Raw genomic sequence first — 20,283 nt, forward strand, 5'->3', positions numbered from 1 at the left:
CAATGGTAAGACACCAAGAGAAGAGAAAATAAAATATAAAAGGAAAACAAAATATAAGCTTGGAACATGCAACCACGTCCTAAAATGCGTATCCCTCCCAGTACCCCAGCCGAGAAATGATGGTAAAATAGAGAACAAACATAAAGCAGAGCAAGAAGGGGTCTCATGTCATATATCCCACTACCATGCTCCAGATTTTAGCACTTCGTGTCATGAGCGGCGTTCCATCACGCCGTGAAAGATAGATACGTCGTTTATTGTATGATAGAGTATCCCGCTAAAGCGGAAAGGCTCGCAGCTGATATCGTTGTATCGCTTAAGTCATTGCCCTGGGGCTTTGTTGTTGAATGTGTTGGAGGAGGGCATCAAACAGACGGCCAATCTGAACGGGAAACAGTTAGTATATACTTCAATCAAGTGAACAGTGTTGGGTACTCACCTCCGGTGCAGCCTGAATAAACGGGAGGTTGAAGAAGGCATAGCTCCTATTTTGAAGCAGCTCCTGGAGGGTGATGATCAGCCCCCAAGGGTGAGGACGGTGAACAATAAGGCGTTCCAGAAGCACGCGAATGATCTGCTGGCGAATATCTGGCTCGTCTTGCTCCAAGTAGTCCGTACCAAAGAGGCGCAGGATGGCAAAACTAAAGAAGTATGTATGGCTGTTGGGGTAGCGAAGTTGGTTTGCCATCGCGCTCAAGAAGTAGTAGCGGGCTTCAGGCTGCAGAGTCTTTGCGAGCTTCTCTAACAGCTCTGAATGAGGCGAGCTCTCAAATGCTGCACGAATATTACCCTTCGACGCGTTGACAGTCACTGCACCCTGGCCAATATAAAGTGCCAGTGCGTTGAGCAGAGTAACATCGACATTGATCGGAGCATAGAAAATACCCAATTCTTTGCTCTCTGGGCTGTAAATGGCATTGCAAATCTGCTGGATGCTCGAGTCCGACGCGTTGTTATCCTGAAGCGCATTATCAACAACGTTCTTAATGCCGGCACGTTGGAGCGGGGCGCCGGTGTCACCTGCAATCCTCGGTGGATCCCGCATTTCCTCTAGACGTTCGACTTTGAGGCCTTCTCTGAAAGGATCAGGAAGTTTTTGGAACGAGGACGGGTAAGCGCTGAGGACCAGGTTGCGTAGCTGGGCACAATGGGCAGGGATGGAATTGCAGAATTGAAAGTGGTTTTCGGCAACAAACTCGGGGAAGTCATGGTGGAGGATCAGCAGAATACGAAGCACGCCCTTGTATAGATCCTTAGCAACAAGGGAGATGGTTGCTGGTTTCAGCTGTTCGCCGATGTAGGACAGCTGCGCTTGCATAATCTCACAGTAGGGACCCCAGCCCGCTCGATCCGGCATATTGAGCATGCTGGACATGAAGAATCGATGGGCGACCAAGGAGAACCACCCGTAAACGAATGTAGGATAATACTTGGGTTGAAGAGACAGCAGTTTGTTGGACAGAGTGAACATCATCTCCTGGTGTTGGTCACTATGCTGCAAACCACTCATTGAGTATTCACAAAGAATGCTTGAGAATAGTCTGAAGAAGACTCTCTGGTTGAACGCCTCACCCCTCATCACTTGATGGTGGTTTAGGACCAGGACCAGGACGGAGAGAATGGAGTTGAAGTAGGCGGATTTGCTAGTCTTCACGGGGCCGGTGCCCTCGCCCTGGAATTTGACAAGCAGGACAACCAACTTAGCCAGAGCATCGATGTAGAGGAAAGCCTCATCCAGGCTGCCGCTGGGGTTCTGAGACTCGTGTTCGAACATCGCAACCGAAATGTCGATGCTGAGCCGGAAGAAGAGAGCAGAATCTTCTTGGTTTGCCATCACTTCCCTCTCATGCAAATCCTTCAAGAAAGAATAGTATGTGCGATCAATAGCGCCCGGCGCCTTGTAGATTCCAATCCACTCAGTGAAGATATACTCCATCTGATCCCGTTTTGACCGAGCTTTGTCAGAGAGGAGTGGGTTCACAACCTCGGGGATTCCAGACTCTCTGAGTTTCTTGATGATCTCGTTTGCCGGTACAAGAGCCGAATCTTCTGCGAGCCATTTACTCATCGCCTCAAGACTGCCAGAGAAATCGGATCTTAAAGCAGAGGGTTCCTCGTTGAATAAGATCTGATCCATCAGGTCAGCGAGAACCTCTAGAGCCGCAGTGTTCTTTTGGAGGATGAGTCTGGTTAGAATCATATCGACGCGGCGAATATCCAAAAGTCCAGCGTCTATAAGAGCCACAGTGACTGGAACGTTGAACATATGGTCGTCCTCCACTTCGGACAACACGGTCCAGGTATAGCGAGCGACTATGGCAGACATGTCACATAGCTTGGCCAGCAGGTGCACAAGTACTTCGATCTCTAAAGTGCCTTGGGTTTGCGAGTAAAGGCTAGTGCAGGCCTTGAGTGCTGTCAGTCGGGCGAGCTCCTCACCATTTGGAGATGCTAAAATGAAGCGCAATGCCTGGTTGTACTCCTGAAGAACAGTGCTATCGCGGCCGAGGTCTTTTACATGCTCCTCAGTGGCATTGTGAGCCACCTGCAGAAGGTCGGAAACGAGGCTCTCCACTCTTTCACGTGGGTTTTGCGTTTCAAGGAAACCGTTAAGTTGAGATGACGCTCCTACCAGAGCAGACTGTTGCAGTCGAGTATCCTGCTGCGGCTGTGGTGTTCTGTGAGGGACAGCGGGCTGCTCTGCAGGGGTGGAAAGATTCGGAATCGGCGGGTAGGGCTCCTGAAGAACGTCAGGGAGTTGTCGACCAGAATCAGTCGAGACATTCTGAGCATGGGCTGCCCCTGGGCCACGAGATTGACGGGCGAACTCTTCATAGATTGCTAACTGCTCCTTGTTCAGACCACCTGTGGTTTGGCGATAAGGCTCAGGGATAAAAAGTCCCCAACGGGACATGGAAGGATCAATGAATGCTTCGGTAGGACGAGCAGCACGATGGCGCCTGCGAGCTTCCAGTTGAGGTTCAATAACCTTTTCAATTTCGGGAAGCGACTTTTCTTCGGCTGCCTTCTCAACTATCCCACAAGCAGCGTCGAGGTTATCGTTGACGCACATCAGAATCAGTCCCTCAGGCATTGGCTGGTCGGAGTACTCCTGTTGAATCATTCGAATATAGTTGGTCATGCTGACTTTCAATGGCTCCTTGCAGGTTACGAGGGCCAAGCTACCAGCGAGCTGCCTAACCATATTGCCAGCAGCATGTCGGAACTTCTCCTCGTCAGGCTCCATGGCAAAATCTTTTGAAACCAACTGAACGGTAGAGATGGAAGCAATGGTGACAGACCGCTCTACAACAGGAGTAATTATCTCGGCAATCGCACGTTCCACGGCAGTGTGCACGATTTGTCGAAGGATATTTGGATCAACCATGCTGCTTGCCGATGATGGTAGCACCAAAATCTTGTCCAAGCTAGGGAGTGTTGACATGATAGCAGCTGGGGACAGTCTTTCATTGCGAATTCCCTGGCTGATGCTGGTGAGAGCCATATCCTCAAACGCTTCCAACCCTTCAGGAATATTTGCTGTTGACAACGCATCCTCAATGTTTGCTGAACGATCACGAATGATAACGGAGGGCTCGATCGTTTTGTGGTCGATTTCAAGGTCCTTGCACAAGACTTCAATTTCGAACTTCAGGTTGAGCTTCAGCTCCGCAAAGTGGTACAGTTCCATCAACAGTGAGATGATGTCCATTAACCAGGGATTTGGAGGTTTGAAGACGGTAGATCTAGTAGCCTGGACGAGTACTTTGCAGGTGAATGGGATCACAATTGTTAGGCGCTGACTATCATAACCTTCCAAGAGAAGCCCCTTGAAGTAGATGTTCTTGTGCTTGATCGGCTTATCCTTTGCGATAGTCAAGGATCCAAGCCAAGAACCCAGGTTCTTAAGGTGACTCCTCTCTGTGGACGATCCCAATGTTGCTTCGGAATTCAGAAGCTTTGACGTGCTAGCGTATGTCTCCCGAAGGACCTCAACCCACAGCACCCTGTCGTCGATTCGGTCCAGAAGGTCAAGGTACAATTGTTGAAAGTTAGGCTGCAACTTAGCACGTTCTTCCACCAAATACGAGGCGAACCATTGATGATGCGGGTCCTCAAGAACGTCCGTGAGATCGCGCAATTTCTCATCAATGTTCTGCTCAGATACATTGTTCAACACAAACAATATTTTGTCCTGAACCTCTTCGTTTGGCTCCTGATAAAGCTCTGGCCGGAGAGGAGGGTCGACATAGATGGAAACGAACTTACGGTTGGCACCATCAGCCGCTGCAGGCTCATCGACATTGCCGTTCGTAATCGACCCGCCAACAGTACTGTCCTGTCGTCCATTTTCGTTTTGAACTTGGCTTCCTTGTTCATGAAGCACTTCTTCGGCTTTTTGAAAGATTGGTGTGCCCTGTAAGCTAGGGATCTGAAGTAACAAATGACAAAATCCGGCCCATTCCGGAAGACGGTTGATCAATTGTTCGATCGCTTCAACACCAAACTTGTACATTGGGTCATGCACTTCATGTTCTCGTACTGCTTCCAAGATCATGCCCAGCCCCACTTTCAAAGTTATACCGTCAACCAGGCGGAAATTGATGATACCACCAAACATGACAGCAGTTTTTGTCAGTGCCTCTAATGGGTACTCATGGTAGCAATGGTATTCGTCGATCAGGCCATGGACCATACAGGCAAACAAATCCTGCTCTGGGGGTTCACGGGAGGATTTGTATCTTCTCATGAGCTCAAGAATTTCTCTCAAAGAAAGCTCCTCGTGGTACATTTTGCCGAACAGCTCTTGCATTTTCTTGTCAACCGGCTCGGGTAATGCGTTTCCAGCTTCGCCGTTGGCATCGATAATGTCATCAAATCCTTCACCGTAGTTGATTAACCTAGGGTAGGTTTGGATGCAGACGCGTTGCACCGGGGTAAGGTTTTCGCGGTCCCCAACATATTCTTCTAGCACCGACAGCAGCGTAAAAACTGTCTTGACTGAGAGGCTGACCATCTGGGGAGCAGGCTGTTCCCTTCTTTGAACATGAAGCTCATCTTCAGCCTTAATGCGAAGGAACTTGGACAACAGACTGCCCATATCCATGAGACCTTTAGAGGCAGCATTTCGGACCCACTGCTCGAGATCAAACGACCCCTTCCGATGGGCATAACACGCAAGATCCATGGCAAGACCATTTGTGTATCCAAGAAGATAATCCAACCAGCTATACTCAAAGGCATGTTCATAAATCGCTGCGGTCGAGGTGGGATCCTGGGTAAACATGGCAAATAGTTGCTCCGCGACCCATTGCTTATCCTGGCGCCATGCACCATGGAGGGCCAGCTGATATCCATCTTCCTGCTTCATGATGAAAACAACAAGAGTCCGGAGGATGAAACTCTGTTGAACACTGGTCCACGGCTGGGGTAAAGCTAGAGCTGAGCACAAGAAAACAGGAAGGTCGTACTGCACAACGGCTTTAATGAGTAATTGACTTTCCGTCGCAGCCCACGCAGCTTGTGAGAACAAAGCTAGATCAAAAATAGCTTTCATAGCGTCCAGAGACCGGAGAGGAGATTTTGCTGCACGTTCGCCTTGCAATCGGACAAGCTCGGGCCCATCGGAGAAGAAGTCAGGAGGAAATGTGGCACGGAGATTAGGTATTTGCGAAGCATCGGTTCGCGAGAGGATGAAGGCAGCCAAGAATGACATTTGGGTTTCACGGTGTTCCCAATCACCGCCCCACAGCTTTTGGATATCGAGCGTCGAATCCTCTGTAGCTATAGGCAAGAGCACGGTATACAATTTCGCAAACTGGCGCACATCCAACCTTAGACCATCGCGATCAAAATTTCGGAGGACTAGGGCCCAGTTGATCTGTTTGTCGCCATAGTGAGAGCGAACAGCCGCAAGATAGGTCTCTAAGGAGAACTCGCGCCAATACTGCGAGAGAACCAAGAAAAGTAGGGCAGCTGCAATATGCTCCTCGCCCCAACAGTCTGGCCCAGCCGCAGAAACGACCTCGTTTACAGCATCGGTGCTTGATGTTGCTCTTGGGCCCTTGGAATGGAGTTGGCGTACCAATGTAAACTTTGGATTGACAAAGTTAAACATCTGCAAGGCGGATGCCACCTCAAAGGGCAAATCTACCCCTAATGTTTGATACCGCAGATTCGCAGCATACACCAGTTTAGCCTTTACTTCATCGCTGAAGTTGCGAGGGGGGTATAGTATAAAACGCTCGATCGTAATCCCGATAAACGAATTAGTGAAGTCTTTCGATACATCCGATGGGGCCGCTAGACTTTGTAGAAAAGGAGTAACCGAGTTGGCAAGTATGGCATCGGCTAAGCGAAAGGAAAACGTCAGAAATCAGGCCTCGAATGAGCACCACATAGTTGACATACCTTTCACACGTAGATCAGACTTATTTGCAGTTTTAAAAGTCAAAGCCAAAGCAACCTTGACAATGGGATCGAGCTTAAAATGATCCAGGAAGGTAGAAAGATCAAAGTCACGGAAGATGTCACCCTCTGATGCGTCGACAGTCTCCGCAATCTTTTGCGCTTGCTCTATATCCTGGGAGACCTTTTGCATTTCCTGGACCAAAAGCGGGTAGTTTCCTGCATTTTCCACAGATTTGTTGAGACCCGGAAAGATCTGAGGGGCATTGCCTGTGAGAAGGCGCCGAAAGTACTTTGAAAAGACCTCCATTCCGTTTGACTCGACCAGCTAGTATAAAATTAGCACGACGCGACTAGTATGCATTGAAGTGGATAAAAAACCTACTTTATGAATTTGAGCAGCCTTTGTTTCCCACTTCTCGCGGCCCTCTTTCTCCGTAATCGAGTCTAATAACAAGAATACCTGAGCGATGGAAATCTTCGCCAGAGATGACTGGCTTCCGTGAGCCGCTGCGGACCCCGGTTTATCTGACGGAAACCCGGTCGGTGAATTCACGGTTGTTCCGGACAGCAGCGGAGAGAAGGTTGCGCCTCTGGAAGAACCCGTCCCACCTCCACCTCCCCCAGAGCCTCCACCACCTGCGACGGAGCCCCCTGCGGAAGCCAGATGTGACCCTGAGGACGGGGTATGAGCTCTGATTTTGGGAGAAGAGAGAGATTGACCGGGCACTTGCTGAGGTTGCTGCGAGCCAGATTGGTAAGAGGCGAAAGGACCGGGTGTGGAGGCTGGTGATGGTACGTTCCGACCAAGCGGGTAGCCCCGTGAGGAACTCAAGACGGCGGAAAATGAGGACGTGAGAGGAGATGAAGTTGAAACCCCGGGGCCAGGGCTATTCGTCTGAGATGGGCCGCGGGCAGGAGCAGAGGGGTTGGAGAGGTTGGTCGCAAGCGGTGTCAACCCCCGACGAACACTCGACTGCGACACGGGCGGACCCCAGGGAGATTGCTGTGACCGTGTAGGCCTGGTCGAAGAAGACTTATCGGTACCAGAAGCAATCGACGATTGGGAGGAAGGGGGAGGGGGAGGGAAGGTCATCTAGGAGACGCGATCATTTGATCTGAGGTGTTGGTGAAAATTTATATGTGATGATGGTAGTCAAGAAGATGGATCCAAGGTAATTGCCTAATGAGAGAATCGGTGCAAGAAAGCGGAGTCTTGCGGTTGGGAGGGGAGAGATGGATGGCAATGAGAGGATGTGTTGCTTTGTGGCAGAGAAGTCCCGAAGTCTGAATGACGGGCAGAGAAAGCGAGACTGAGTGGACGGTGAAGCCTCGAGGCGGTGGGTGGCCGCCTGAGGATTCAGGCTACGAGTCTCCAGGGCCGATGGCAATTGCTGGCACAAACACCTGCAGACTTTGCAGACTATATGCTCGCAAAACCAAAATTCTTAATTACCGATGTTTTAGGTCTTTTGGCGTCTTCTTCAGCGCAGACTCACGCACATACTGCAACTATTGCTTCGACTGCATGTAGGCACGTGATGGGTCTGGAGCTCTATGTCATGTGACATGTATGACTAAGACAGAAACAAACTGTGCAAACGTTTGGCGCTCGAGGCATTCACTCGTGCCCGGACTCGACTCTCCACCCACTCTCCAGGCTCTCTCATCGAGTCATACTTGGTACTCAACTGTCAGTGGTAGCACGGCCTTGACGCTCAGGAGCCGGGGTTATGTCAATCGCTGAACAACCGTCTATTCACCAAGAAGAAATTTTGTCAATGGAGGCTACTTCACTGTTGCTTTTGTGCTAAGAGTAACAGTTCGCCGATCGGACGCTTACTGAGGTCTCACGGTATCAGATTGCAGGCGTCTCATTCACCGTCTTTATTTACAATTTTTGAATAGCATGGGTTGTGTGAAAAGAAAATTTAATGTCTCTAAAATCATTCTATATCTATCGAGCCACCTCAATACCTACCTCGTACCCAATCCAAACATACTTGTACTATTCTCCCATGCTACTCTTGCAACCTCCTCAACATTAATTCCCTTTACTCCCGCCACTACCATAGCCACCCTGCCGATTGTACAGCTCTCATTCCTCCCCTTCACCATATCTCCAACCCGGAACTTCCCATGCTTTCTGCTACCTGGTAGCGGCTTCGCACCCTCCAAATACGGCTTGATCCTCTCATCCGCTTCCAGGACCTCACACCACGGCGCATCGGTCTCGAGCTGCAACTTCTCCAGTGGAATACACCTGACCATCTCCAGCTGCTCGTCCGTACGGAAACAGACGCCATTTACGCTGATATCGAATCCAAGGCCAGTGAGCTGGAGCATCTCTTCCTTTGTTCCAGCAAAGGAGTGAACAAGGCCTCGGCGGGGAAGGTCCGCAAGGAATGGTTCGATGATGGAAATGAAGTCGGCGCAGGAGTCCCGCACGTGTAAGAACAGGGGCAGCTGGAGTTCAACTGCGAGGGCTAGTTGCTCGCGGAATGCGCGCTGCTGGGTGGCCTTGTCTGAGCGGGTGAGGTATTCATAATCCAGGCCTATCTCGCCAAAGGCGACAAGCGGTGACCCTGATTCAGCGTTTTGCTCCGCGAGGAGTGTTTTGGCGAAGCTGCGGAGTTCGTCTAGATAGTTGCTGCCATCGTTGATGTTACCACCAGCATCCCCGGTATCTGGGGATTCGCGTGAAGCGTATATCTCAGCCGCATGATAAGGGTGCACGCCGAGTGTCATGGTGCATGTCTCTGGGAATTGGCGGACGAGTTTCAGGTTATCGTACCCAAGTGGGAGAGACATTGTTGTGAGCATGATCTTTTCGCAGCCATATTCCTTTGCGCGCTGTATGACCTCTGAGAAATCAGGCTCATGGTAAGCCTTGCCACGATAGATGCCCCGAAATTGGTCTGCTGTGAACGTGACAGCGACCTAGATGGCTTCAGTATTATGCGTGTCTAGGGGTTGCGGGGGGCTAATTTACATCTGCGTAGCGTATTGATGAGTCCGGCATATTTGGTCCAGGCAGGCCGAGAATTGTGTATGGTTAATGACCTGGCGAGGACAAAAGATGAATTGTTGGATTAGTTTGTGTCGGTACCGTAACCGGCCCCGCAAAGATTTTGTCTCTCCATGGGCTTGTGGTTAGGGTTATTTCAGGTGGATTGGGGTTGAAAAGGTTTCCGGTTACTTTTAAAGAAAATAGAGTATGCAACGACCGTATTGTTTGCCTCTGAAATTATCGCTTACTGTCGTTGGCAATTTAATAAGCGTACTCTGACTACAATATATAACCAAAGTACCTGGGATACCGCGGGGAAGATATTGGCTCCCGCCACATAATGCGATTTGGACTTCAGTGGAAGATAACTTCAGTCTCACTCATTTGCCATCGGGGACTTGCGAGTTGCAACAGCAATGACCTCAGTTGGCGTGTGATTTCCGAAGATGACGCAGCGCAATGTGCAACACGCAAGGTGGATGCCAAGGGAGACCGTGGCATGTCAACATCGATCGCAGCCCGGGGTTTTCTCCGAGACAGCAAGCAACAATAATGAACATTAACAGATTAAAAAACACAAGTAAAGAAACGATATCCACAGTTAAATGTTCATGAATGTCTAGATCGCGATCGCGAGTGGGCTTGGCGCCGTCGCCGATCACAGAGAGAGTTGGCAGACAGTTGGCGATGGTTGCCCCGAGAGACGCGCCAGTAAATAATTACCCAGCGCCCATTCCACTCCCCACGAGACCATACCTGTCTATCTCCACCAGTTCCAGCTGCTTCTGCTGTTTCTCTTCAGTACTGCTCCAGCTGCAACTGGGGGCTGTTTCAATTGCTTTCGTTGCCAATTTACTCGAATCTTCCTGTGCCTTTTAGCGGATGCTCTTCTATATCCTGGGCTGACCCGTCCTGTCTCACGATCGTTAAATGAGCAAAGGCTGGCCAAAGCTCAACAAATCCAACACATCATAATTGCTATGCCGGGAACTGTTGCAGATGGGCCCACGGTGGCCCTCTCTTGTAAGGGCCCTTCCGTCGTTCAGAACCAGGTGCAGACGGGCTAACGGTGATGATGCAGTTGCGAATAACTTCTGGGGAAAAGAAGATGCCGGTGTTACACCCATGCTGGAGCGTATGCACGCTTCGAAGACGTCGTGCGATGAATTGAAGACCTTCTACAGCAGTTCGTCGCCATTATCTAGGATCCCACTTGTCCGAATTGTTATTCTAACAGCTACTAGTCCGCACCGCAATTGAGGATGAATACGCACGCAAGCTGCTCACACTATGCCGCAAGCCCCTTGGAGCCAATGAGACGGGCTCACTTCGAGCATCATTTGATACTGTGCGAGGAGAAACAGAGGCCATTGCAAAAGCTCATGCTGCAATCGCGGGGCAGATGAAACGAGAACTAGAAGAGCCCTTGCTGGCCTTTGCAGGGGGTAACAAGGAGCGAAGGAAGATTATTCAAAATGGGATTGAGCGCATTCACAAAACCAAAATGCAGCAAACCCAGACAGTGAATAAGGTAAATCACGGCTGTCACAATATCAAAACAACCAGTGGACTAACCGGACCAGACACGGGATCGATACGAGCAGGACTGCTTGAGGATTAAAGGTTATCTCGCGCAGGGGCATATGGTGATGGGCCAGGAAGAGCGAAAGAACAAAGCGAAGCTCGAGAAGACCCAGATCCAACTTGCCTCTAGCAGCAGTGAATACGATGCCGCAGTCAAAGTCCTCGCAGATACGACTGTTCGCTGGAATAAGGAATGGAAGTCCGCTTGCGATGTAGGTTTGCTCGCAAACCACCTCTCCTGATATCAAGACCTAACAAGCCTCTAGAAATTCCAAGACCTTGAAGAAGAGCGGATCGATTTTACTAAGAGCAGCCTCTGGACTTACGCCAACATTGCCTCCACAGTGTGCGTGAGCGATGATGCTGTAAGTTGATCCGTCATAAAATTTGGAGTGGAACTTGAAAAGCGGTATTGGATCATAGCTAACTGCTTTAGGCATGCGAGAGGATTCGCCTTGCGCTCGAGAATTGCGAGGTCGAGAAGGATATCGTCTACTTTATTAAGGAAAGGGGTACGGGCCAGGAAATCCCCGATGCCCCCAAGTTCATCAACTTCTCCCGGGGAGACGTAAACGATGCCAGCTCCGACATATCTGAAGAGGAAGGATACTCAGTGGCCCAGTTCCAGCGCACCATCAACCCAGCGTTCCGAAGCTCTTCTCCGCAACCATCTACGTATGAGTCCCATCATGACGCAGAGCCTGAACCGACGATTCCGGCTCAGAATGGACCTTCCACGCCATCGAGCAGAGAAGCTACGGTCACACCGCAAAAGCCGATGCAGCCACCAATGCAACAAGCGGCACAGCAGCAGCAGCAACAGCAGCAACAGCCCAATCCGCTGGATCTTCGCCGCGGAGGTCATCTCCCGCCGAACTACGACCCGAACCAGCACGGCGAAATTGCAGCTATACCGCACAACGCGTACCCAACGGATGGTATGACAATGTTTTGCCGAACTGGTCCTCCATCCGAACGCAGCTCAGGAACTGCCAGTGGCTACCGGCCATCCAGCCGAGACTCCCAGAGTGAAGTTTCTAACGCAACTTCAGTATCAAGTCAAGAGCCTACCAGTGCCAGACAATCTCCGACCAAGCCGACGAATGGTGTGGCCCTTCCAGGAATAGGTGGTGGGGGAGAGCCACAGCCGTCCCCGAAGAAGAAATTCTTCAGCAACAGCCCGTTCCGACGCAAGAGCCGTCATGACAAGGACCGTAACTCAGGCTCTTCTCAGCCACCCAGCCGGAGAACTTGGGATCCCCCGTCCAAGCAGACCAGCCCTATCAAAGCTCCAACGCCTCAGAGGCCTCCACAGCCTCAACAGATTCAAGTTCCGAAGGCGATGGATGATATTAAGCGATCTGCTAGCCCCGAGCCGGTTGATCCACGGGCTAACTTCCAATTGAACGTCGGAAATAATGTGTTTGACGTTGCATCTCCAGATAAGAATAAACCCCAGAAGGGAGCGCAGCCGCCAAAAGAAGGAGATGACCTTGACCCCATTGCACGTGCTTTGGCAGACCTGAAAGGCGCTGGTGGTGGGAAGCAGTCAGCAACCCGGGTCTCTGCTGATAGATACCATGGCATTGCTACACCTGTTCCGTCAGCACCTGCGTCGAACTACAGCGCAAATTCAGCGGCCGCTCCTCCCCCGGCATATAATGATCCATCGGTAAAGCGCCTCGGAGCTCCTCAGCCGGCTTTCACTTCCAAACAAATGCAACAGACCACACAACAGTACACAGGTCAGACGCAGAACGTGCTTCGAGGCAAGGCGAACCCTACTTCAATGTCGACCCGCAGCCCCAGGCAATCACAGGAAGTCCCCCGTGCCAAATCACCCGCACCTGCACCTAGACGGAGTGCAAGTCCCCAACCGCAACCTAGCCCTCGTGGTGGGGGTTCACGCATGAGCCAATATAGCCGAGCCGCGAGCCCGAACCCAAGTAATTATCAATCAAACAGCGTGAAGAGCCGCTACAGCCAGTCTCCAGGTGTTTCCACTCCGCCCCAACGCCCCTCTGACGGGCCATACTCCCCGCATGACTTCGCAAAACGAGGATCTTTCAGCGCTGCCCCCTCACCCACTACGGCCACTTCCCCTGGAGGAGCCTCCCCAAACGAGTATGCTCAGCGATCTTCGCAGAACTCAATGCCTCGAGCCGTATCCCCCCAGCCGCAATTCAAACAGCAGGCTCGCCCGTCGAGCGCTGGGGGCATGGAGCTACAGATTTCTCAACCTGACATGTACGGTGGCAGTGGTGACGGCTACGGCTCCCCACAGAGAGAACCTAGGAGACCGATGTCATACTATGACGGTGCAAGCCAGCGCAGTCGGTCAAGGGGCAGATCTATGGCTGTTGCGGATCCCGGAAGACAATTCAGCCGTGATGGCCGTCCAATTTTACATTTCGGTATGTACCAACCAATCCGTTTTTTATCATATAATTCACATAGCTAACGTGATTGTGCTCTAGCCCGCGCACTATACAGCTATACCGCAGCCATTCCCGAAGAGCTTGGTTTCGGAAAGGGCGACGTCCTCTCCGTGATCAGACTCCAGGATGACGGCTGGTGGGAAGCTGAAGTTACCACAACCCGCATGAGAACTGGGTTGGTGCCGAGTAACTACCTCCAGATTATCTAGATCTGAGTGACGATCTATTATAATCTATCAATCTATACTCGACTATCTCAATGTGGGCCAGCCATGTGATGAACAATCTCACGGCCAATTACGACGGGAATTTCTTTTCTTTGCTTTTTATGTGTTCACGATGTAGATACCTTGATGTATACGCCTTTTTGCCTAATTTTTTTTCTTTCTTTTTCTATTACCCAGTCCCCGATCTTGACCATCCTTGGTGACGCTCGCTTTTTATTGATTGACTCCTATGCCCTGAGTATGTCTGTCGTTTCTGATAATAATGTCTCTTTGTCTCTCGTTTTTGATTCTTTCTACCGCAGGCTTTGATCTTTGAATTGTTTTGAGTTTCTTTATTCTGTGTTTGGTCCGTGATAATGCCTTCAGAATGACACTTATGCTTCTCCACAAACTGAAACATTCAGCTGAACCGGTTCGACAGAGTTATCTTGCTCAAGAAGACTTAATAAAACCTATAAGCTGTAAATTGTAGTAAAACAAATAGTTGAGCAAGTGTAAATTCGTCTGTTCATCTCGTCAATAGTCTCGAAGGTCAGAATACGAGCGCAGATGCCGTAAGTTTGGCTCCACCGAGCCCTAAGTCCCACCCGAGCCCAACTATGGGTGCATCAATCCGCTACGGTAGCTCTAACTTGATCACATAATATGTTCATCATAATTCTCTCAAGAGTAATGCATTGCTATGTATCTATCGCGAATGTTCTTCCCTATCTACATGATTGGTAGCTAGAGGGTCGAGAAGACGATAGATACGGTATTCATAGCGCCAGCCAACGAGACTCCTAGAGAAGAGAAAGAGGTTAGATCTCGAAGCCTTCACGCTGGTCTCAATATCGACTTACTTGATATCAAAAATGGTATTCTAGGTCGGCTTCATGGCCGCCTGTTCAGGGTCTTTGCCCGGTTCGTTCACCAATCAAACGCTCCTTGTCGACAACTGAAGTGTGAGGGAGTTCGCCATCAGTTCATTCCTCTAATCAGCTTTTCCACAGCCAGCGACCATGCACTGGAACCCCTTGGGCGAAGCCAAGACCTTGGGCTCATTGGCTTTGCAGTATGGCTTGTTTCTCGCATCAAAGCCGTAGCGCTGGATCTTGTCCGTTTCGTTTAGGTTTGCCTTGGCTAGAGGGTTCTTAGCCTCCTGGGCTGCCGCTTCATTTGCGTTATAGCAGCTCATCAAGACGTGGTCATTTATGTGACCGCAGGAGTTGGTAACGCGCTGGACGCTGCACATTTTGCTTTCTTTTGTGGGGTTTGAAGTTTAATACGAAGGGGATTGAGTTCCCTGTTGGATGAGTGGATAGGTAGGTAGGTGGGTATGTTCCCAATGATGAGCTGAGAGAGGCGGGGGGCTGTGTCCATTGTTATAGAGAAAGGGGCATCGTCTTTGTGTTAAGCTGTTTGGCAATCAATATCTCAAGTATCTGAAGCGATGAAGAGCAAAGACATGATAAAGAGCCAAAACAGGGAGGCGTGGTAACTGAAGCAGATACAAAGATGCAGGACAATAAGAGGCAGATGAAATTTGATTGAAGCGTCAATGCCATTGTTGTTGGTGCGGCCAGTCAATGATGTTTGAATGGGATGTTTTGAATAATAGCTACAGCTGTAACTCTGCTTTGTGTGGAATAAAAGAAGAAATTGGAGCAAAGAGAGAGAACGTTTCATGTGGTAAATAAACATCAATATAAAACATCAATAATATTCATTATTATCTGTGAATCTTGTACAATCCCCCGGAATCTAATACATACAAGACATAATCCATTAGGGTATGCTATTGAGCATCATACAGGCCAAATTAAAATATGCCTGTACTGGTAACACAGCAGTTCAACAAAGAACCCGTTGCGCAAATTAACAATATACAGTGTGCCATTACACAGAATAGTGCCACGGTAAGGCAGAGGTCGTCTGGCATAAGCCAAAACCAGGGAAACAACGGATATACTGCCTGCTGTTTATTCGTTGTCGACAAATGAGTTTGCGAATCGACCAAAGATAGGAACTTCAAAGTGTTCGAGGGTATCAACTGTGTTCTAATGAGCTTCTAACCTGCAAGCATTTAAGACCCCGGATCTTACCATCGCGGTAGGCTTTCAGACTGAGAAAACCGATCAACCCAATGTCGCAAATAAACAGCATCCATGATAGGAAACTCGACCAGGAGAATATAAGGTGGATTATCTGCAGCATATGAGAATAACGTCCAGAAGGAAAATTGCAGGTGCAGCTTACAAAAATGGCAGTAAACAACATGCTTGACTGCCATGCGTGAAACCTAAAAGCCAAAGAAGTCAGCAAAGCGCAGCAAAACCAGACATATCATAGCACATACCGAACATAGTCACTTTTGTGTTCGACCAAAAGTAGGAAAACCCCACCAGCCGGAGGAAGAAGCAGGTATGCCAGCATAGCTTCAACGTCCATCCGGATGGGCAGACTCGTCTCAAATGCCCCTAGGTTCCACCTTCCGCCCTCCACATCTCCGTATCCATATCCCGTATTCCCATGTCCGCTAGTGTTTATGTGGCCAGTTCCTCCGAATTGGTTTGGAGATGAGAGTCCGCCGGCGGAAGTGAGGCCTGCAATCGGGGGAGAATTGAGAGGCGATCGAGCAACGGGGGACTTGGCGCGGTTCTCGAGAGTGGGAGAGAACGCGCGCTCTACCTCGGGCGATTCGTCCTGATAGGGGGCGAAGTTCATTGTGCGGCGATGAGAGGATTATCGCGTGGGCTTGTGTCGTCGTTGCCTGCGATCGTATACAAGTTGCTTATCGGGGAACCGCGTCAGGCGGTGGTGGCTTGGCGCCTGAGGCAGGAATGCTTCATTTCTGGTGTTAACTTGGTTACCACTACGAAGCTTTACTTAGAATCATTTCCCTTCTATAAATGAGCTGCATGGGTATTATTCTGCCGCGGAAAAAAAAATGTGCCTATTATTGTGCCTCGAGACAGCCTATCCGCCCGTGGGTTTATTGCTTACCCCGACCACGCGTCACCCCCGAACCCCGCGCGATCCCACTGACCGGTCTCCGTGTAGTTGTTGTAGATGATTTCGTGCCTGACGTTGTTGAAGTGGTTCTTGACCCGCTTGTGCTGGTTCCTGAGTAGGAAACGCTGGGTGTTCTTCCCAGTCCGCCCCGAGCTCGTCCCCTGGAAACGACCCGCGTGCCCCTGGAAGTTGTTGACTGTGCCCTCTTTCTCTCGTCCTCCTCGGCCTTTCGTGCCGCCGCTTCTCTTTGTTGTTGGAGCTCCCTTTCCCGTCTCTCTGCAGCTTGCTGTCTGAGGTATTCCTCGTTCTCAATGTCGGCTGCGTCTTGAGTCGCGCCTTGCCAGTTGGGGTTCAGTATAAGGCGCTGGTTATGCTCCGTTTGGGATAGAATGCGCGTCCAGGTGTTGAGAAGAGTAGAAGCGGAATTGACGGTTCGTGAAACGTTCTAGGGTACTATTAATTGACTGTTTACCTGGCAAGGATACCTAACTTGACGTACGTCCATATTGCCCTTTGCCCGATCGAGACTGCCCAGCAGACTCTCAATAACATGGTTTATATTGCGGACGGATTGTAGTTCATTTCGGAGGGCAGCCTCTCGGGCCTCTTGGCGGTCGAAAAGCGTTCCCTCATCGAGGTCGGATTGAGCTGCTGGTGGCGGAGAACTCTCATGCTTAATCGGAGCCTGGTTAATTTTCTTCTTTCCGCGTTTCGACGGCGAATCCCACAGGTCTTCGGTGTCTTCGTCAGAGAGCTGGAGACGATCCATCTCCTCGGCGGCGCTGTATGGAGACATTTTTGGATAGCTACTGTGTGTGGACGCGTGAGAGGCTGTAAACAAAGAGTGAATAAGGCGTAAATCAACAAGAGGGGTATAAAATCAACTGATAATGCAAAGTTGAGGCTAGTTTGTGGTGGGGCATTCCAGTGGATGCACAGGGCGAGGCTGGACTGAGCTGGCGGGTAATTAATTGTGTGGCTGGTGATTCTCTGCATTCCGACTTCCTCACCCACTTCTTTGTTGCTGCCCTTCTGCATCTCCATTCTCCCCCTTCTTCTTTTCTTCCATCGCTTATCGCCCATTCCCATCTCTATCAATCTGTCTTTGGTGATATTTGGAGTATTCACTCTCTGCGCTTCGCTTGTCCCCCGTAACAACGTTGGGCATAGAAATTGGGTACCATCCACGGTCGGCTTTGGTGTAATCGCGTCGGCCTCCCCTTGATCCCCTAAGACGTGTCGAGACCTTCAACAACCTTCACCTCCTGTCAAGATCGCGACAATCGACTTCTTGGATCTCCCGTTAATTTTTTTATGCGGTGTCAACAACGGTGAACCGAACCTACGACCCAATTCTGCGCAAATTGCTCCCATTTCACAATGGCGACTACTCCACCACCTCCGTCGTTCTTGAGAACTCCCCCGACCCCTCGACATGGCCCTGGATATGATCAATACGAGCCTTATTCTACGCGTCACTCGGCCCGTCTAGCTAGCCAGCGCACTTCAACAGAATCCCGCACAACTCCTCCGCCATCCTTTCCTGTTTCCCAAGGACGTGGTACCTCGCGAAGCACGAAGAAGCAGAAGACAGCTGAAATAGAAACTCTCTCACCTCCCGGGTCACCAGGGAGCCCTCGGAAGAGGATGTCGGGTCGGAACACTGCAACACAACTCGATGATGCGGACACATTCAACACCACCAAACCCGCTCAATCTCAAGCCTCCCGTCTTTTCAGGTCGACGATTACAGAAGGAATGCTTCCCACGCCGGCCAAAACACCACGGAAAAAGGTCGTTGATAATGCCGGCTCAACAGCACGAGTGTTATTCCCCACACAGTCGGGTCAAAAGAAGAAGAAGAAACAAACGGGCTTTTCATTAGACAGTTTCACCGACGACGCTTCGCAGGGTGATTCTATCCAAATATACACCGATTCCCGTGATCGAATCCCCGAAGTCGATGCAAGCGAAGAAAACCCATTCTACCAAAAACCATCCGCCAGCCCAAAACCTCGCCCGTCGAGGCGCAAGGCCGGAAGCCGCGACAAAGAAGTCGATGAGGCTCTCAAGCGTGAAGACGGTATGGTCTACGTCTTGTAAGTAACCCCTTGAAGCCCAGAAATATGCTCTTGTCTCTAACAAATTCGCAGTCGAGGCAAGAAAATGTTTCGCAAGTTCAGCGACGATGTTGGCAGTGATGAAGAGGGAGAAGAAGATGATGATGATCTGGGATTACTGGCTTCTCGGCCTGATCTACTGGACTCGGCCGTTCTAGAGAACAACCGACCTTTGACTCGCTCCTCGATCAAGCCCCGTGTGCTATTCCCCAGCACTCGTGGAGGTGTAGCGCAAGGGAACGACGACGCAGACGAGGAAGCAGCTACCGATATTGAGGATCATGTCCTTGATGACGCCGATTCTGCAGAGGACCTGGATCATGTTGCCGACGAGCAAACCACTCCACCCGCAAACTCTAATGTTGAAACTCCTGGTTCACCTGGAGCTTCCATACGATCCTTGCGATCTCGGGCTAAGCGCGAGCTGGAAATTGGCGAGACCCCAACCGCATCTGAAGCCAAGAAGAAACATATCAGTCCATTCGACGGCTGGCTGCGAAAGAAGCAGACCCCTCCTGTTGCAGCGTCCAAGGCCAAAAAGCGCGATGCAGATACTGTAGGCAACCCTAGTGGGCCTGCCCCCAAAAAAACCCGGGGAAATCGAGCTGCCGTTTCTTCATCGTGATGCCACAACTATACCCGCGATTATTATGAAGTTGTTACAGAGAAAGTTTATCGATTTTTGTGATACCATTGCCGGAGTTCGGAAACTTATGACTCGTCTCTTCACTTTTATTTCTCTTAGGATGCCATTTGTTCTTTCGTTTATCACGGCTCCTTAATGCATCCAGCCGCGTCCAGTTTACTTTGCGTTTATTCGGTTAGTACGGGGAGTGCATTGTTCATTTGAGACAAGCGAAATTGAAATTGAAATTGGAGCTGGAACGGGAACAGGAACGGGAATGGAATGGAATGGAATGGACCAGGACCAGGGCCAGGAACCACTGGAACCATGGATGTTATGTTGTTTTGTTGTTTCCGAGTTGCTTATTCCATAGCGTGTCATGTTACTAGGTAGACAACCAAAGAATGATAAAATGTCAATACAGCCTAATACATTCTACGTACCTTTCACATCTGCAGATCCACACATCCGCACCCGCACCTCGCTTGGCCATGGACTAAGCTTTGGAGAAGCGTGGTACTAGTGGACACCGGCGCAAGAAGAATAAAGTACGCGCTGCGGATCTCAACCCAGGTCGACAGGTGAAGCATTTTGCCTGCCCGAAGAGGACTAAGTAAGCTCCCATTAATTGGAGGTTGACTTGCTGTCGCTGCGGCACGCCGATCGCTCATTTCCAGTGTTACATCCGACGGCGTGCACTCCAATGCAGCGAAAGCAGCAACCTGGATATTTTCGCCCAATGGACAACGTTATCAGGTAGAACCCCGCAGCCTAGCGATGGAAGGCCTTTATCCATGTGGAGCGCGTTGCGCTGCCAGGTCTACGGAATTCACCGTTGATCGTACAGAGCAGACATCGACAGGGCTCCCAGCTCGAG

General features: G+C 50.3%; 7 protein-coding genes across 7 annotated transcripts; 2 read left to right on the forward strand and 5 right to left on the reverse strand.

Annotated features, from left to right (window-relative positions):
• Positions 1–409: 409 nt before the first annotated feature.
• ASPVEDRAFT_128243 (CCR4-NOT core subunit CDC39) lies at positions 410–7,504 on the reverse strand (the record flags this gene model as incomplete). Its single annotated transcript, XM_040806529.1, has 3 exons — positions 410–6,351; positions 6,412–6,736; positions 6,794–7,504. The coding sequence occupies 3 exons, from the start codon at positions 7,502–7,504 to the stop codon at positions 410–412; spliced, it is 6,978 nt and encodes a 2,325-aa protein (XP_040666146.1).
• Positions 7,505–8,071: 567 nt separating this feature from the next.
• Positions 8,072–9,641, reverse strand: ASPVEDRAFT_39842 (TatD family hydrolase). The gene has a single exon (XM_040812018.1). The coding sequence runs from the start codon at positions 9,217–9,219 to the stop codon at positions 8,386–8,388; it is 834 nt and encodes a 277-aa protein (XP_040666147.1). The 5' UTR covers positions 9,220–9,641; the 3' UTR covers positions 8,072–8,385.
• A 324-nt stretch (positions 9,642–9,965) lies between these two features.
• ASPVEDRAFT_39846 (formin-binding protein HOF1) lies at positions 9,966–14,088 on the forward strand. The gene is made up of 7 exons (XM_040812019.1): positions 9,966–10,441; positions 10,500–10,604; positions 10,663–10,949; positions 11,002–11,214; positions 11,269–11,367; positions 11,439–13,416; positions 13,480–14,088. The coding sequence occupies exons 1-7, from the start codon at positions 10,399–10,401 to the stop codon at positions 13,647–13,649; spliced, it is 2,895 nt and encodes a 964-aa protein (XP_040666148.1). The 5' UTR covers positions 9,966–10,398; the 3' UTR covers positions 13,650–14,088.
• A 924-nt stretch (positions 14,089–15,012) lies between these two features.
• On the reverse strand, positions 15,013–15,522 carry ASPVEDRAFT_564392 (uncharacterized protein). The gene has a single exon (XM_040815210.1). It carries the CDS (start codon positions 15,348–15,350, stop codon positions 15,084–15,086), a length of 267 nt encoding a protein of 88 aa, XP_040666149.1. The 5' UTR covers positions 15,351–15,522; the 3' UTR covers positions 15,013–15,083.
• ASPVEDRAFT_39847 (DUF4870 domain-containing protein) lies at positions 15,219–16,415 on the reverse strand. The gene is made up of 4 exons (XM_040812020.1): positions 16,006–16,415; positions 15,906–15,948; positions 15,752–15,854; positions 15,219–15,699 (listed from the first exon to the last, which is right to left on the reverse strand). The coding sequence occupies exons 1-4, from the start codon at positions 16,371–16,373 to the stop codon at positions 15,629–15,631; spliced, it is 585 nt and encodes a 194-aa protein (XP_040666150.1). The 5' UTR covers positions 16,374–16,415; the 3' UTR covers positions 15,219–15,628.
• Positions 16,416–16,524: 109 nt separating this feature from the next.
• ASPVEDRAFT_39849 (DASH complex subunit DUO1) lies at positions 16,525–17,575 on the reverse strand. The gene is made up of 2 exons (XM_040812021.1): positions 17,161–17,575; positions 16,525–17,106 (listed from the first exon to the last, which is right to left on the reverse strand). Exons 1-2 carry the CDS (start codon positions 17,455–17,457, stop codon positions 16,642–16,644), a joined length of 762 nt encoding a protein of 253 aa, XP_040666151.1. The 5' UTR covers positions 17,458–17,575; the 3' UTR covers positions 16,525–16,641.
• A 466-nt stretch (positions 17,576–18,041) lies between these two features.
• ASPVEDRAFT_81963 (uncharacterized protein) lies at positions 18,042–19,406 on the forward strand (the record flags this gene model as incomplete). The annotated part of the gene is made up of 2 exons (XM_040817115.1): positions 18,042–18,760; positions 18,815–19,406. 2 exons carry the CDS (start codon positions 18,042–18,044, stop codon positions 19,404–19,406), a joined length of 1,311 nt encoding a protein of 436 aa, XP_040666152.1.
• Between the last annotated feature and the right edge of the window lie 877 nt (positions 19,407–20,283).

The sequence above is a fragment of the Aspergillus versicolor genome (genome assembly GCF_001890125.1).
Source record: "Aspergillus versicolor CBS 583.65 unplaced genomic scaffold ASPVEscaffold_3, whole genome shotgun sequence".
NCBI classification, from domain to species: Eukaryota; Fungi; Ascomycota; class Eurotiomycetes; order Eurotiales; family Aspergillaceae; genus Aspergillus; species Aspergillus versicolor.